Source organism: Mus pahari, chromosome 1 (genome assembly GCF_900095145.1).
Source record: "Mus pahari chromosome 1, PAHARI_EIJ_v1.1, whole genome shotgun sequence".
In the NCBI taxonomy this organism is placed as follows: domain Eukaryota; kingdom Metazoa; phylum Chordata; class Mammalia; order Rodentia; family Muridae; genus Mus; species Mus pahari.
Window position 1 is genome coordinate 165,087,558 of NC_034590.1, and position 14,796 is coordinate 165,102,353.

The window sequence follows — 14,796 nt, forward strand, 5'->3', positions numbered from 1 at the left end:
CCTCTGCCTCCCGAGTGCTGGGATTAAAGGCGTGCGCCACCACGCCCGGCTTAAACTTCTTTAAAAAGAGCCTCTTTGCTGTAACTACTAAACCAAACATTTACTTTCAATAAAATGAGAGTAGAATGCTTGAGAATAGGGGTGCCCACTCAGCACTGCATTAAAAATGACACTACCTAGAAAATCTTCAGCAGTACTGAGCCCACTGATTCGCCAGCTGCCCAAACGTTAACATATGGGCTATGCACTGACTAGAATATTATCTTAGATGAAAACAATTGTCCAGATTGTGATGGACAATTAAAGAGATATTAAAATGCAGGAGTAAACTTACTGTGCTGCAACCTAAATTTTTAATACGCAACTAAATGCAATGCCACTAGACCGTTGTTTGAAGCTCTTAGGGTGATTTTTTTTTTTTAAAGTCTAATCTACTTCAGAGAATGTAGTTCTGATTGGGCAGTGCAGTTCACAATCCTGAGAAGGCATGTAAACAACCATAGTACTGGATTGACTAAAGTGAATGTAAAAGAACTCAAAAGAAGACAAAACCTTTGCCATAAGATATTTTACTGTTTTTGGAGGGTTTTCAACACTTTTCTAAAAAAGACAGCTTCCAAAATCAATCCTATGTGTGGACAAGTCGGAAGTCCTTGGGTCGAAAGAGAAGGTCACTAAAGTGTCCTTTCTAACTGTGTGAATGTGCGCTGTCTTTAAACTCTTACCTGCAGTCTCAGTACTTTGGAGAAACTAAATTCATCACTTTACACATTTTTAAAATGACAAACATTTTTCATTTTTAATAGTTACAAAGGCGATGATTTCCACACTTTAACATGAATTTTTAAAATAGTCAATGTAAACACAGCAATTTGGTAGCTAACATTCTAAAATAAAAATGAAGTTCGTTCTTAGAAATTTTATATTATTCATATATCATACCTAGACCTCTTTATTTCTGTCACAATTTTAATCTAACATTTTCATGCTTGATATTTGATCAAACTATCATATTATCTGGCTATAAAAATTTATAAATTTAAATCATAACTTTAAAGTATACACCATGCATCTGTTAGTAAGATCTTTCTCAGTATGTTCCTGTATGCATATTTGAGATTTGTATTGCCACAGTCTGATTTTTTCATTTATACATGCATGAGTACTAAGATCAGAATGGAAAATTTTTAAGTTTTGAACATTATATAACTAAAACTCATAGTGATCTATCATGAATAAGTAGTTTTTAAAAAAGATTTTACTTTTATGTGTATTGGTGTTTTGCTTGCATGTGTGTGAAGTTGCTAGATTCCCTGGAATTGGAATTGCAGACAGTTGTGACCTGCCATGTGGGAGCTGGGAATTGAACCCAGGTCCTCTGGACGAGCAACCGGTGCTCTTAGCTACTAGGTCATTTTCACAGTCCCATTAATAAGTTTTAATGAACACTAACTAGTAAATTAAGATTTAGCCATTACGCATGCTAGGCAAGGGTTCTACCCTGAGCTGCATTTCTAGTGCAGTCACGTGCCCATCAGTAGTTGTCAAAGCTCAGCCCCCTCTAATAACCCCAAGTCCTCAGGCTTATGAAGAGCTTATTTACTTAATTGTTTCTGGCACCTAAGAGACTTTGCTCCTCGAAGCATTTAACCATAGTACAATTCTACACTGAGTCGAAAATGCCCTTATTTTGGTTAGGTGATTGTGAAGGGAAGGGTACGTGAAATGATTCTCAGGGAATCCAGCATCAGAGACTGAGTGTGGAAGTTATGTCTGCACGGTCATTATTCTTAGCCTTGCTGCCTCCATTCTGCCCTGATTGTCTTTAGGTGTCTTGAAGTACATGTGTACCCTGGCATACATACTTCTGAGTTGTACAATAAATCATATTATGTTGTCTTAGAGATATTAATGGACTACCTGAGAGAATTTTATAGTTTCTAAAATTTGAGATAGCCTGGGAAGGAAAGAAGTTAGATTTCCCTTTTTAACACCAAGACTTTCTTGAAACTTCAATATACTAAAGTATGTAATGAATCTGCAACAGGAGAATTGAAAATGTATTATTTGCCAAACTTATCTGATCTTGGACTTGTTTCAAAATACTTATATGGTACAGCATCTATTGTAACATACTAGATGCCTGTATGATGTTGTAGTAATAATCTTCAATGCAGATTAGTTTAAATGTATCTAACTGGGCTGGGGGAGAAGGCTTTTAATCCCAGCACTCAGGAGGCAGAGGCAGGTGGGTCTCTTGAGTTTGAGGCCAACCTGGTCTACAGAGTAAGTTTCAGGCCTGCTGGGAACACAGAGAAACACTGTTTTAGAAAAACACCCCATCACCTACCTACCTACTTACCTATCTATCTATCTACCTACCTACCTACCTACCAATGTTTAGTGGAAAACAGTATGTATTAACTAAGACATTTGAACTGTGTGTGTGTGTGTGTGTGTGTGTGTGTGAGGGAGAGAGAGAGAGAGAGAGAGAGAGAGAGAGAGAGAGAGAGAGAGAGAGAGAAATCAGAAATATTACCTCAAAATGCAATTTTAGAATTACTTTGGGTGTAGCCAAAAAATAAAACCAGAATTACCCATCTCCCTAAAAATAATCCCCTAAAAAATATATATATTGAAAAATGTAAAAGACTAGAAAAATATCCATGTCTAAGATTACATAGTTGTTAAGTGAAGAACAAATGAAGAGAAAGGACTTGGGACTGTCATCCACCATACTGTTACCCGGTCCTTTCTTCAGCTCTATGTTAAACCTGGGGAAATAACTGGGAGGCCCTCCAGAAAAACACAAATATTTACTATGTTAGAGAGACAAGAGACAAAGAGCTTACGATGAATAGGAACCAAAGAAGGCTGAAGTAATACACTCTTAACGATCTATTGGAATGGGCAGCTCTGATGTCACTGACTGCTGTTAGAAAGAAAGCGACAGTGAATCAGAGGGAAGCCTCAGGAATGTGTACATGTTTAAAAAGGAACTGTGGAATACAAACCACAGCAGAATCTCATTAGCACAGACATAGATGATATATGTAGCACATAGTGTTCTTTCCTAATTTGTTTTTTTTTTTTAAAGATTTATTTATTGTTATACACTGTAGCTGACTTCAGACACAGCAGAAGAGGGTATCAGAACTCATTATGGGTGGTTGTGAGCCACCATGTGGTTGCTGGGATTTGAACTCAGGACCTTCGGAAGATCAGTTAGTGCTCTTACCCGCTGAGCCATCTCACCAGCCCTCTTTCCTAATTTGTAAGTTGAGCATTCTAGTTGTCATCATTGACACTACCTTGAAAACCACACAGGACGGCAAGCTGGGCTTGGCCATGGGTTTTATTTACAGATACACTTTTCAGTGCTGGCGATCAATTTGGGGTCTTGCTTGGCTAAGCAAGTGCTCTACTATGGAGCTTCAGCCCTTAGTATTTTGCTGTAAAAGAATGTGCCATGGGAACTGTCACATTTTAAGCAGATATGTGATATGTTCAGTTGATAAACAGGGCTATAAACTTTAGTTCATATATTTGTCTAGATATCTTGAAAATGCAAGACAAAGTGTTAAAAGTGGTAGATAGAAAGGGGACTATCACTCAAACCTAACTCCAGTGACATTCATACAGGTCAGAAACATGACAATTAAGACCCAGGACAGGGCTTGGATGTCTTTAAAACTGTTTTAGCTTATAGGGTGTTTGATTGTTTTAGGTAAATGCCTTTTCTTGTTATTCTGTGCCTAGTACTCCTAACTTGTTATCTGGTCTTCGCCATCCCTCCTTTCCCCCTGTATTAAATATGCCCACCAGCATATCCTAAACTACTTCCCTTACGTCTGCAATGGAATGCTTCACAGTAGTTTAGGGGTCCACATGTTTTAAATAAATTTATGACAACAGAAGCTAATATATGATTTGAGTAAAATGAGCTTGAGCTGGAATTTTTTCTTCTAGCAATCTATTTACATTTATACTTTAAAATGGTGCACAGATTTGTACCTTGGGCTAATTAGCTAGCTGGTTTTGCTGTTTCATGTACAGACTTTGAATGGGATTCTGAAGTTATATGGATGGGTAACTTAACTATGTGACCCTGAATATATCTTTTAACCAATCTGCAGCTTGATTTCCTCATGAATATTATCTGTCCAAAACCGTAAGCATCAAGTTAAGAGTAGATAAAACAATGTCTAGAAATCCAGTATGGTTTCCTATTCTAAGTCAAACTTCCATGCATGATGGACGTGCTCTGCACTGCCAGTAAGGGATTTTCTAAGTCCAAACGTTTTCAATCTTTATAGACACCATATCCTATAAGATGGCATGATCTGGTTAAACATGATTTAACACTTTTTATAAACTTATTTAAATTTAAAGCAGCATGCACTGATGAATCCTTAAGTGTTTTTGAATGTATGATAAAGCAATGTACACCATAGTATATATAACTCAAGGTTGAAATCATGTTGAAGGTTTAAAGTGATCAGCGAAGAGTAGAAACCTATGCAGACTGTAATGAAGGGATCAGGAGTCTGTTTTATGTTAAAAATCTATGTTGAATTTTTGGTAGAGATGACAAGTGACTTGATTCTTACCAAGAGAAGTAATAGTACTTTAAAGCATCTTAATTGTCTTTAAACAAAGTCCTAGTGTTTTTATGTAAGAAATATAGACATCATACAGCTACAGCCCTATAGTCACAAACTAGTTTATTTGCTAACCATGTGCTTTCACATTCCCCAGTCCTTACTACCCACACTGTTCTCTTTCCCTTCTCAGCTCAGCCATATGTGACATATGTGACATATGTGACACTGACCTACAGTAAAATACGGAGTCACTGTGATATATGTTGAATTGTACACTGGCTGACCCTCTGAGATAGGATCTGGATGCAGTTGCTTAGGTTGCTCTGGGACTCCTGGCCTTATCCCTGTTTCATCCTCAACAGTCGCTGGTACTACTGGTGCAAACCACTGGATCTGGCCTACTAGGCCATAAGAGTTAAATCCTAGAGACTGAAGAACTAGAAAGAATTCTATAATATAAAGGCTATTTGTGGTAAGGGCTTTTAAGTAAATTCTTTTGTGAATATTAAGTCAGCTCTTTTAAAGTAAATTCAGTTTGGTTAGGTGCAGTTTCAAATGGGCATGGCATAGGATTGTGAGAATAACAATTTTTTTTTCTTTTGTATTCAAAAGTTGAAGTTGAATGATAGATGAATAGATTTTGGAGGAACAGAGGACAGGGCAGTACAAGGGATCAAACTTAGGTCTTTGTGTACACTAGGCAAGCATTCATTGCTGAGCCACACCTCCAGCCCCCTATCAACTGTCTGATATAAGCCAATAAGAAAAGGGGAGAGAGTTCAGAAAGCACGTGCTTCCCAGCAGATACACAGTAGTAACACCCAGCTTTACTTAAGCAATTGCCCATATGCCAGCAGAGTATGGACTGATAACATTCATGTAGAGAAGCCAATTGACATCAGATATCACAGTTGGAGACAGTAGATTCTATTCTGTGTAGCTAGCTGGCATCTGCTAGTATAATTGTGTTGCAACATGCTCAATTTGGTTAATTAACTCAGACTCATGTTAATAAAATGTGTGGTGTTTAGTTTCTGAAATGTGCCCAAGCCTCTGAAGAGGCCCTGTTTATGGGAGATCTGGATGATGCAGAAGCATATACCACTGTTACATTCCTACTCATCTCATAAAATACCTGTTTCAAAATTCAGTTCTAGGTGACAGTCTTAAAAATTCTAACCAATAGCCTCTGTGAAAAGTTAATTAGTGTCTGAGATAACTGGTTAGCTTTTTCCATAGTATATAAGAAAAGAGAACTAGATAGTTTATATTGTTTTTCAAATGCCAGTCCTCAAATCTCAGAAATTCTGCATAAAAATCTTGTGTCATCACTAAAAATATACATTCCTTTTCCTAAATGCCTCAAGAATCACTGAATTAGAATGTTTTTATGTGTTTGACATTGGACTTGGAGATCTCTCTCTTTCTCACACTAACTTTCTAAATATTTTAATGTCCAATATGTGCCTAAATTAGACACTGCTTTAGAAGTTAATAATAATCATACTCTGACCACAAACAGTATGCTATGAGGCAAGCTAAAGTACTTTATATAATACTTGAATTCTGTTCAAATTTAGTTTTAAACAGCCCATAGACACTTAGCTAGTGAATGGGCATATTCCTGAAACCCAGGCCTGATTCTAAAACCTACTTTTAATTATTACATTATTTAGCCTTCCTGAATTCCATATTAAGATTGTTTCACAATCATATAGGAGCACACTTCCTCCTATACAAAGAACTATTGAAACATGTTATTTTAACTTTCTGTATGATGGCTGACAGCATTCTATGCTACCCTAAGAGATTCCTTTTAACTTTCAGGATGAAAAGTGAGTGTGGGGCAGGAGAACGATATGAGCTCGGCATTCTTGGGAGGTTTCCTCTTGTGATTATAAACTAAATCCCACAGTTCTCTATTCACTGGGCAGGGCATGTTCCTAATGAACTAAGTGTTAAGTTTAATCTTGATTTTGCAATTTTTAATAGGCAATCCTTATTACCAGAAAGCTATCACAGAAACAACAGGACCAATGAGGTCTTACAGAAGAAATTCAAGGAGAAAATACCATTGGCTAAATTGGGCTGTGGCCAGATGGACAATAGTTACCTTGGTATCTGCCGAGATAACATCAAGATTCACATATTTGAATTATAGAGCTATACATATTTCAACAGCAGTCTGCAGGGTGCCAGGACTTGAAACTCAAGAAACTATGCTGACATCAGTATACTTTGCTGTAGATTTCATTGCATCAGCTTAACGCATAGGCAAAGTAGCAACATTTATTAAAGGGAGACAAGTCTATACTGCCAGCCTAGAGCACTATGAAATACTCTACACACACAGGCAAATCAAATGCCAAAGCCTCGGCTTGACAGGTGGGAAGGACTCTGCTGTAGCAGGAGGCACGGGTATATGGAGCTGTGTCTGAGAACCCAGCTGGAAAAGAACTTACACAGTCAATCAGGTCTCCGGTCTAACTTCTGGTTTGCATGAAATAAGGAAAGGGGTCCCTTTTCAACAATACCTCTGGGTTGACTTCTTCAAAACGTCAGTGTCTCAGAGAGGAAGATGACCTAAAGTTCTAAGGTGGCAATGTCCATGTATAATACAAAACTTTTTGATAGGATTTTGATTTATATATTCTATGTATTCTATTTTACAAAATTGCTACTTTTCTTGGTTGTAAGAATACTGTATTCTGCAGTTTCTCTACTTCAAAATTCTTAGGAAATTTGTTAGGGTCTGCCTAACTGCAGACCTATAAATTACTTCTGAATAGTACTAAAGTTGGAATATGAAGAGGAAAGAAATGTGTACATAGCAGAATCTTAACAACTACCAAGCAGGTAAATGGACACAAATCACAAAAGGTGACAGCTGACTACAATAAAAAACCTCAGGAGGACAAGATTACTTCATTTTTTTTTTCTTTCTGGAACATAGGTAGAGAAAGTAGATTTGTACTTTAATTTTCGATTGGTTAGGTATAAGCATATTTTAATTTACCTGAAAATTGTTCTTTTTTTCTTGCAGCTTTAGGAATCCGATCTGTAGTTATCAGAACGATTGACTTCTTGACTCAAAACGCCCACAGAAGGAACTACATGAGACAATGTCTTGGAGACACAGAAAACATTTTAAATGTTTTAAAATGTCCTTTAAAAGGATATTCACAATTGTAATCATCCAGGACTAACTACTACAATATACCCTAACCCAGAACACTAGTTGAAGCTTACATAGAGCCCAGAAAGGGGAGGCAGGACAGAAAGGGAAGAAAAATCAGAAGATGAAAGGGAAGGTTTTGCTTTGCGAGTTGGTGCAGGGAAGGCATCTTTTTCTTTGACAGTTGGGGTGGAAACTGGTTTCTTTGGTTCCCCAAATTTGGAGTTTCTAAAGGCCAGGGAGTGAAAGTACTGTACTCTACAGGACCTCGTGGAGGCGTGCGGCGTGCCCCACTGCGCAGACCTAGGGTCTGTGGGCCCTCTGGTCTGGCACGGCGGCGGATCCGGCAGCCTCGCCCTACAGGGAACCTCAGAGGGGCGGAGGGAAGGCTGGCCACCGCCCCAGCAGCCGGAAAGGAAACCCTCTGCCAGCGGAAGCGTCCCTGGGCCTTCGCTTAGTCTTCTCCGAGCTCCCTCCCTGCGGTTCATCCGGCCTGGCCGGCCCCGCTGTAGGGCGTCAGGGACACTTACCTCACTCTTCAACTCTGGGAGAGGAGGCACCCCCTGGGGCGCGGGCGGTGACCGGCTACGCCCACCTCCTGGCCGTGACCCTACTAGGAAGTGCCAAGCGCAACTTCCGGTGCGAGGGAGTTTTGAAGCCCTAAACTGTAGTTCTAGGTAAGCGATCAGACGGCTCAGTAAAGAGTCTGGAACGCAAACCTGCAGTTCCTGAGCGCGAATTAACTCGTCCAGTGTGGACTGTGTGTGCACAGCCTCCGTAAGGATACTTACAGGTGCATCCCTTTCCAGTCGGCTCTGCTGTCGCCTGGGGTAACGCGGGACCAAATGCAGGAAAAGCCTATGTCAAACGGGTGACGGGAAACGCCTCCTGCCATTATCAATTATGGCTGCCCGGGCTTCAGCCGTAACTTCCGACTGGGAGTTGTTTCTCTACCCGGCTGGAGGCTTTCTCTGTGGCGGAGCTAGCCAGCGGCGCCCAGTGGGCGGGAGACCGCGCACTGCCGCGGAGGAAAGGAAAAGGGCGGGGACAGGGAAGCTGGAGCCAATGTTTCTCTCTGATTGGGTGGCTGCTTTCGCTCTGGCTCCGCCCAACCCTCCTCCCTAGCGAATGCCCAGGCTCGCTCAAGAGGGCTGGGGCGGGGCGATTGGAGCCGGAGTGTGTGGAGGGGCGGGGCGAGTGGGGGAGGGGCGGGGGGGCGGTGGCAGGGGAGCGTCGCTCGGGGAGCGGAGGACGAGGAGGAGGAAGGAGGTGAGCGGGGATGGTGGAGTCGGGGCTCCGGACGGCAGCCTGGGGCGGGAGCGGCACAGGGGCGCCCGTGTGACGGTCCTCTGCCTTCCTGCCTGTCGGGGGGTCCGGCCGGCCGTCGGTAAGGGGAGGCCCGCACGTCCTGACAGGCGCGAGCCGCCGGGGCCGGGGCGAGGCCTGAGGGGTCGGGGCCCTGGGAGGCGCCGCGGCCGCTTTCCGGGGTGCCACGGCCCGGGGCGTCGGGGCCTCGGAGCCGCTGCCCGCGCGGGGCCGGCGGGCGGGACACGGGGAGCGGCCGGCTGCCCCTGACAGCGCCGGGCCGGGCCTACTGCGGAGCGGGCGCCTGGGACAGCGCCGGGGCGCGGGCGCGGGCCCGGGGCGGCGGGTCAGTCGCGCTCCGGCTGCTCCGGGCTCTCGGCGCCTCCCGGCCGGGACTGCGGGGCTGCCCGGGTCGCGAGGACGCTTGGCGCCGGACGGGCGGGCGGGCGGGCGAGCGGGCGCGGCCGTGGGGCTGTGGGGTGGGGTCTCTGCGCCTCCACCCCAAAGTCCTCGGCGCTGGGCGGTCTCCTCCCTGCAGACCCTGCGGGAAGAGTGGTGGGTCGGCGTTGGGTGTGTTGCTGGGTGGAAGGAGTTGTGGCCGCCGCCGAGACCGCCCTGCTAAACCCGCCTGATGGCAATCTCCGTGTCGGCTCTGAGGGCTAGAGGAAAAGTAGTGTAACTCCCCGCCCCCAGCTCGGAACGCAGGAGGCTGCAGGGCAAAACGATTTTCCCCCTAGCCCCTCGGTATCCATTGTTTTGTACCATCCCCTCCCCCACGCCTAGGTAGAAGAATAAGGACTCCAAAGCCGTAATTCGCCCGCCCCTCTCCCTCTCCCCTCGCTCCCCTGTCCCTCTCAGCAGAGGTTTGCGTTAACAGTGTAAGTAGGGGGTTTACAAACAGGTGGAATGCTTGTCTCTTTTGGAACGAAGATGCTTTGGGGTGTGTTTTTCATCTCACCTCACCTTTACACTTGGGAGATTCGGTTTTCTTCCCATTGGCTCGTATCATTATGAAGGTGATGAAAATCAAAGAGGAAACCCTGTTTTGCGACCTATCCCCTCAAGTATTTTTGAGGACTCTGGGGAAGTAAAAATTAGCTTGCAAATGTGGACTGTGTGGTACATTGGTCTGCAGCAGGATGGTTAGTCTGGGAGCTTACACCGGTGTAATCTCGTACACTCTTTGTGGATGTCAGAAGTTCTAGTATCTACCCGGAAGGATTGCCGAATCAAAAACTTAGCTGTTTTTCAGAATCGAAGGGTAGACTTGTGCAAGCAAGTGTTTTTGTGTGTAAGTCATCAGCACTGACAAAGATGTTTGATTTTAAAGACCTGCATTTACTAGTACACTCATTCCTTCAGTCGCCCCTCCCTGGCATTGCCTTTGTAACTGTTCCTTGCTATGTATTTGAAGAAACTTAGAGGTTTAGCTATTCACAATTTGTAATATTCACTAAGTCTACAAATTAAACTGCAACTATATTTGAATTCTTCAAATGTTTTTATTTTTCATATGAGAGTTAAAGATAAACTACCTAAATTTGTACCTTAGGCATTCACCACAACGGGCTTAGGCCTCACACTCAAAACTTTCTCAGTGAGAAGTCTTCCAAACTTATTAAGACACAAAGTATTTTTATTTTTGTTTGAGTATGCATTTGCAAAGTAAAAGAGACAGAAATAAAGGGTTTTGTTTAAGGTTTCTACCTTTCAAAGGACTAAATATAGCTTAAAGGTAACATGAAATCACACTCTTGAAATCTGTTTGAAGTTAGTCTTGACCTCACTCTAGCCAAGTACATTCATCCCAGATGCTTGTTAAGTTTCTGAAGAAACTATATGTCACAGTTGGCATTTTGTTTATGATATTGTCAATGTTTTTCTTTCATTATTCAGAAGTTAGTATGTATTGAAAAATGGTATAAAGAGATACATTAGTATTTTGAACCTGTATTACATTTTAGTTTGTTTTTCTTAGATGTCATAATCAGAAATTAGATCAGAACTGTTTTTGGTAATTGTAGCAAGTATAGATCATAAATCAGCATGTGAACTTCAAATCAGTCATAAATTTGAGGCACTTTATTTTTAAATAGGAACAGGAAAATTATGATTTTTGATGTGCTTGTAGAAATTCATTTAACATATTATCACATTGGGTTGAGGATGTAGGTCAGTAGTAGAGTGTTTACATAACATGTACAATGCCCTGGGTTTGATTTTCCTAGCCCTGCAATTGATCAATCAATCAATAGCTGTTCTTTATGTGACTCAGGACAATGGCTTTCCCTCTTCTAGATAGTAACTAGTTATATTCTATATGAAATAATCGCAAGATAGCTTCTGACTTGTTGCTGAGATGTGAGCTTGTTTATTTTTATGTGAATGAGCTTTTCCTTGCTTGTGTATGTGCAGTATATGCACACTCCACAGAGGCCAGAAGATGTCACATACCCAGGAACTGGAATTACAGAGGGTTGTGAGTGGCCATGTGTGTGCTGGGAGTAAAACTCTGGTTCTCTAGAAGAGCAGCCATAATGTTCTTAAACTGCTGAGCCATCTTTCCAGCCTTAAATTTAATTTTTTGTCTTATATTATCAGTATCAATTATGGATAAAATTGGGATGTTTTGTGCAAGTAATAAAATTTCATACTTTTTAAAATTTGCTGAATTATCAATATGTTTTGTATTATGTTTCTGAAAGATTCTTGTTTTTAAAAAGGTAATTCACATATAAAAGTACTCTTGGCATTTTAGATCAGAACAAGAACTAGACCTCTTGTGTGTAGATGTAAGGGTATGAGTATTTGGAGGGTGAAGATGGAATGAAATAACATCTCTGAGGTCAGTTGCTATGTCCTTCATGTGTCTTTCACATATGAAGAAGCATAAAACCTTTGTTTTAACCAAGACAGAATTTAAACCAGAAAACAACCAAATAAGTTCCCTCAGTGAGTTCTGAATTTTGTTGCTTAGACATGGTGTAAGACTTCTGGAATTTGTTTACAAAACTATCTAAATTAAGGGAGGGGATTTGGATATCAGGAAGTGTCAGTATTTGTTTTTATTAGACTATTAGTGAGTTGGTAAATGTTTTCTTGTAAATGAATTGATTTGGCTGTATATTTTAGCAGAATGATATGTAAAAATACTTGAAATGAGTCGTGTAAATAATTAGTTTGGTAGATAATCTTATTTAATGTTAGACTTAGCATATTCTGTGCATTAGATATTTTGTATTATACAGTTTATAATTTAAGGCTAATGAACAAAGCATGACCATAACCATGTGCTAGTTTTACCTTACTCTTAACTGCTGAGCCTTCGTAAGCATGCCACACCACATCAAAGCTGTGCCCTTTTTTTTGTAGATCTTTTTACAAGGATTTTCTCTTAATGAACTAAACTCCCAATATTCTTATCTACTTGTCTAAACTTGACTTTTAAAATTTGCAGTTTCATAAGTTACAAGTATGCTTGAGCTTGGCATGTTGCATAGTATCTGAAATGTGCTTGTTAATCAGTACAGGGTGGAGAAAACATTTGTTAAGTCTGAAAAAAAAAAACGCGTGTTCTAAAATAAGTACATATTTTAAAGTAAAATAGTTTTTATTCAATGTATTCTCCTTGTCCCCAACTTTTTAGCAAGGCATTGTTAGTTCAGTGAAGCAAAGTTGGAACACATAAAAAGAATATTATAATTACAAAGCGGTCTTAAGCTTTTGAGATGATAACGTGTATTTCTTGAGTAAGTATGTAGTTCTCATTGTCAAGATTGAAAGAGAACTAATTAGATTTCATACTGTCTCATTACAACTTAGTCAGAAATGATAACAAAAAGTAGTGCATTCTGTACAAGTAAGGGTTCTTTTCTTGGGAAGAATGAACATACTGCTTGTATCTAAACTATGGTTTAAAGGGTGAAATCAGCCCATTTAGTATACCTGAGAGTTTTATGAATCGTTTTTGTGATGTCTTTATGACACTATGAATTTCTAATGTTTCAGTATATTACTTACCCTCCATTGCTATCCAGAAAGCCTACCATTTTAATGATATAATTTTATAGCTGATAAATTTTTTATTTGGGGCTGGGGAGATGGCACAACCTTCTGTAGCCCAAGTTAGCCTCAAACTCTGAAGTGATAGACTGGCCTGCGACTGAACCACCCTCAGGTTCTGAGTGTGGGGTTTTATAGCGTGAGCTACCATGTTTGCTTTTAATTTTTTTTTCTCTAATGTTCTAGAAGTAATGATTAATTGTTCTGAAACAAGTAGTTCCTAGAATTTGAAATTAACTTTATTTTGGGTTTTCCAGTTTATAAGGTAAATACTCAATGTTTCCTGCTTTCCTTAAATTATGGTTTGTTGCATGAATTGGACAAACCACACTTACACAATGTAACAAGTGCCATGACAGCTGAATCATAGCAAACTGGGATGAGTTAAGACTGAGCCGTCTGTTACTGGCAGTGGTCACTGGAGGACATGCCCTGTGTGTGGTGGTTGAAGGTTGAAAAAGAACAAGGGTTAGATAATAGGTCCATTTTGAAAATTATAAGGACTAGTTGCTTGGATTCCAGTAATATTTTTTTAAATCCTTACAATTTATTTGAGGTGTTCGTGGGTACAGGCAAGTGAATGTCACAGTGAAGTGCATGTGTGAAGATTAGCGTACTTGCGGTAGTTGGTTCTCTCCTTGCATCGGATGAGTTCTTGGATGGAACTCAGACTCTGTGGACTCATCGCATCAAACCATGTCTTTGGTATGCCATTCAAGATTTTAAGCCTTACAGTAGATTTTTATTAAAGTTTATATTTTTGGTGGTTATTTCTTGTGTACCTAATTCAGTTTTGGTTTGGACTATAGTATAGATCTGTATTAATGTTAAGGGGTACTTAAATTATTATTTAAAACATTTACCTAAGTATATATTTTGATTAATATTTTAATGCAATACAAAAATATCACCCTAGTATGTGATAATTTTGAGGCTTACTGATTTTGTTCTTTAAATTTATATTTAAACGTTTTTTTAAGGCAATACATACAGAATGATATTTATATACTTAGAACATGGTTAAATTTAGTATGTAAATATTCCTTCTGAGTCTCTGTATAGTCCTGACTTGGAACTTATTCCATAGATCAGGCTGACTTTGAACTCAGAGAGCCACCTGCCACTACCCCATTCAGTATTATTTCTTGAGGGTATAGAGAGACTTGCAGAAATTTTGGGCATTCTTTTTCTTTTCTTTTCTTTTCTTTTCTTTTCTTTTCTTTTCTTTTCTTTTCTTTTCTTTTCTTTTCTTCTCTTCTCTTCTCTTCTCTTCTCTTTTCTTTTCTTTTCTATTTTTTAGATTTTTTTTTTTGTATTTCAGCAGCCATCTTAAAATGTTATATATTATATCTTATGTATCTCAAAGTTATTAGGAAACTAAGAATTTCTGATAGTATCTGCTTTAATACTACCCACGTCTCTTTCTGGGATGAACTTGAGGCCTTAGTTTGATATGTCATTTGGAAGATTTTGATCTCCAGATTCAAAGAATCTATATTTTCTCTTTTGTAACATTAATCACTTTTGAAATGATTTGCATAATGTCTTTTTGCTGAAATATAAGATTTATGTTGAGCACTCACTATTTGTCTTTATTGTTTTTTCAGTGTATTAACACAGTGTTTTGACCTTTTACATTTTAAGTAGAAA

The 14,796-nt window shown here is 40.2% G+C and overlaps 2 protein-coding genes across 4 annotated transcripts in view; both read right to left on the reverse strand.

The window, feature by feature from the left end:
* Nucleotides 1–8,780, reverse strand: part of Bbip1 (BBSome interacting protein 1) — a 14,420-nt gene extending 5,640 nt beyond the window's left edge. Inside the window, exons 1-2 of one of the 3 annotated variants that reach the window (XM_021187560.2) lie at nt 8,571–8,780; nt 7,621–7,730 (exon numbers count right to left, since the gene is read on the reverse strand). The gene's annotated coding sequence lies outside the window, so the exon portion shown is untranslated. Of the gene's footprint in view, nt 1–7,620; nt 7,731–7,853; nt 8,131–8,309 lie in introns of those variants that run through there. The other 2 variants (XM_021187549.2, XM_029536264.1) reach the window with 2 other exon arrangements.
* LOC110335693 (translation initiation factor IF-2-like) lies at nt 8,698–13,831 on the reverse strand. Its single transcript, XM_021218038.1, has 2 exons — nt 13,764–13,831; nt 8,698–9,625 (listed from the first exon to the last, which is right to left on the reverse strand). The coding sequence occupies exons 1-2, from the start codon at nt 13,829–13,831 to the stop codon at nt 8,698–8,700; spliced, it is 996 nt and encodes a 331-aa protein (XP_021073697.1).
* Between the last annotated feature and the right edge of the window lie 965 nt (nt 13,832–14,796).

Coding starts and splice junctions, on each gene's coding strand:
- LOC110335693 (XM_021218038.1), bottom strand. CDS start 13,831: ATGAGTCCACAGAGTCTGAGTTCCATCCAAGAACTCATCCGATGCAAG. Junction 9,626..13,763: donor GAGAGAACCAACTACCGCAA/GTACGCTAATCT, acceptor CTCTTCCCGCAG/GGTCTGCAGGGAGGAGACCG.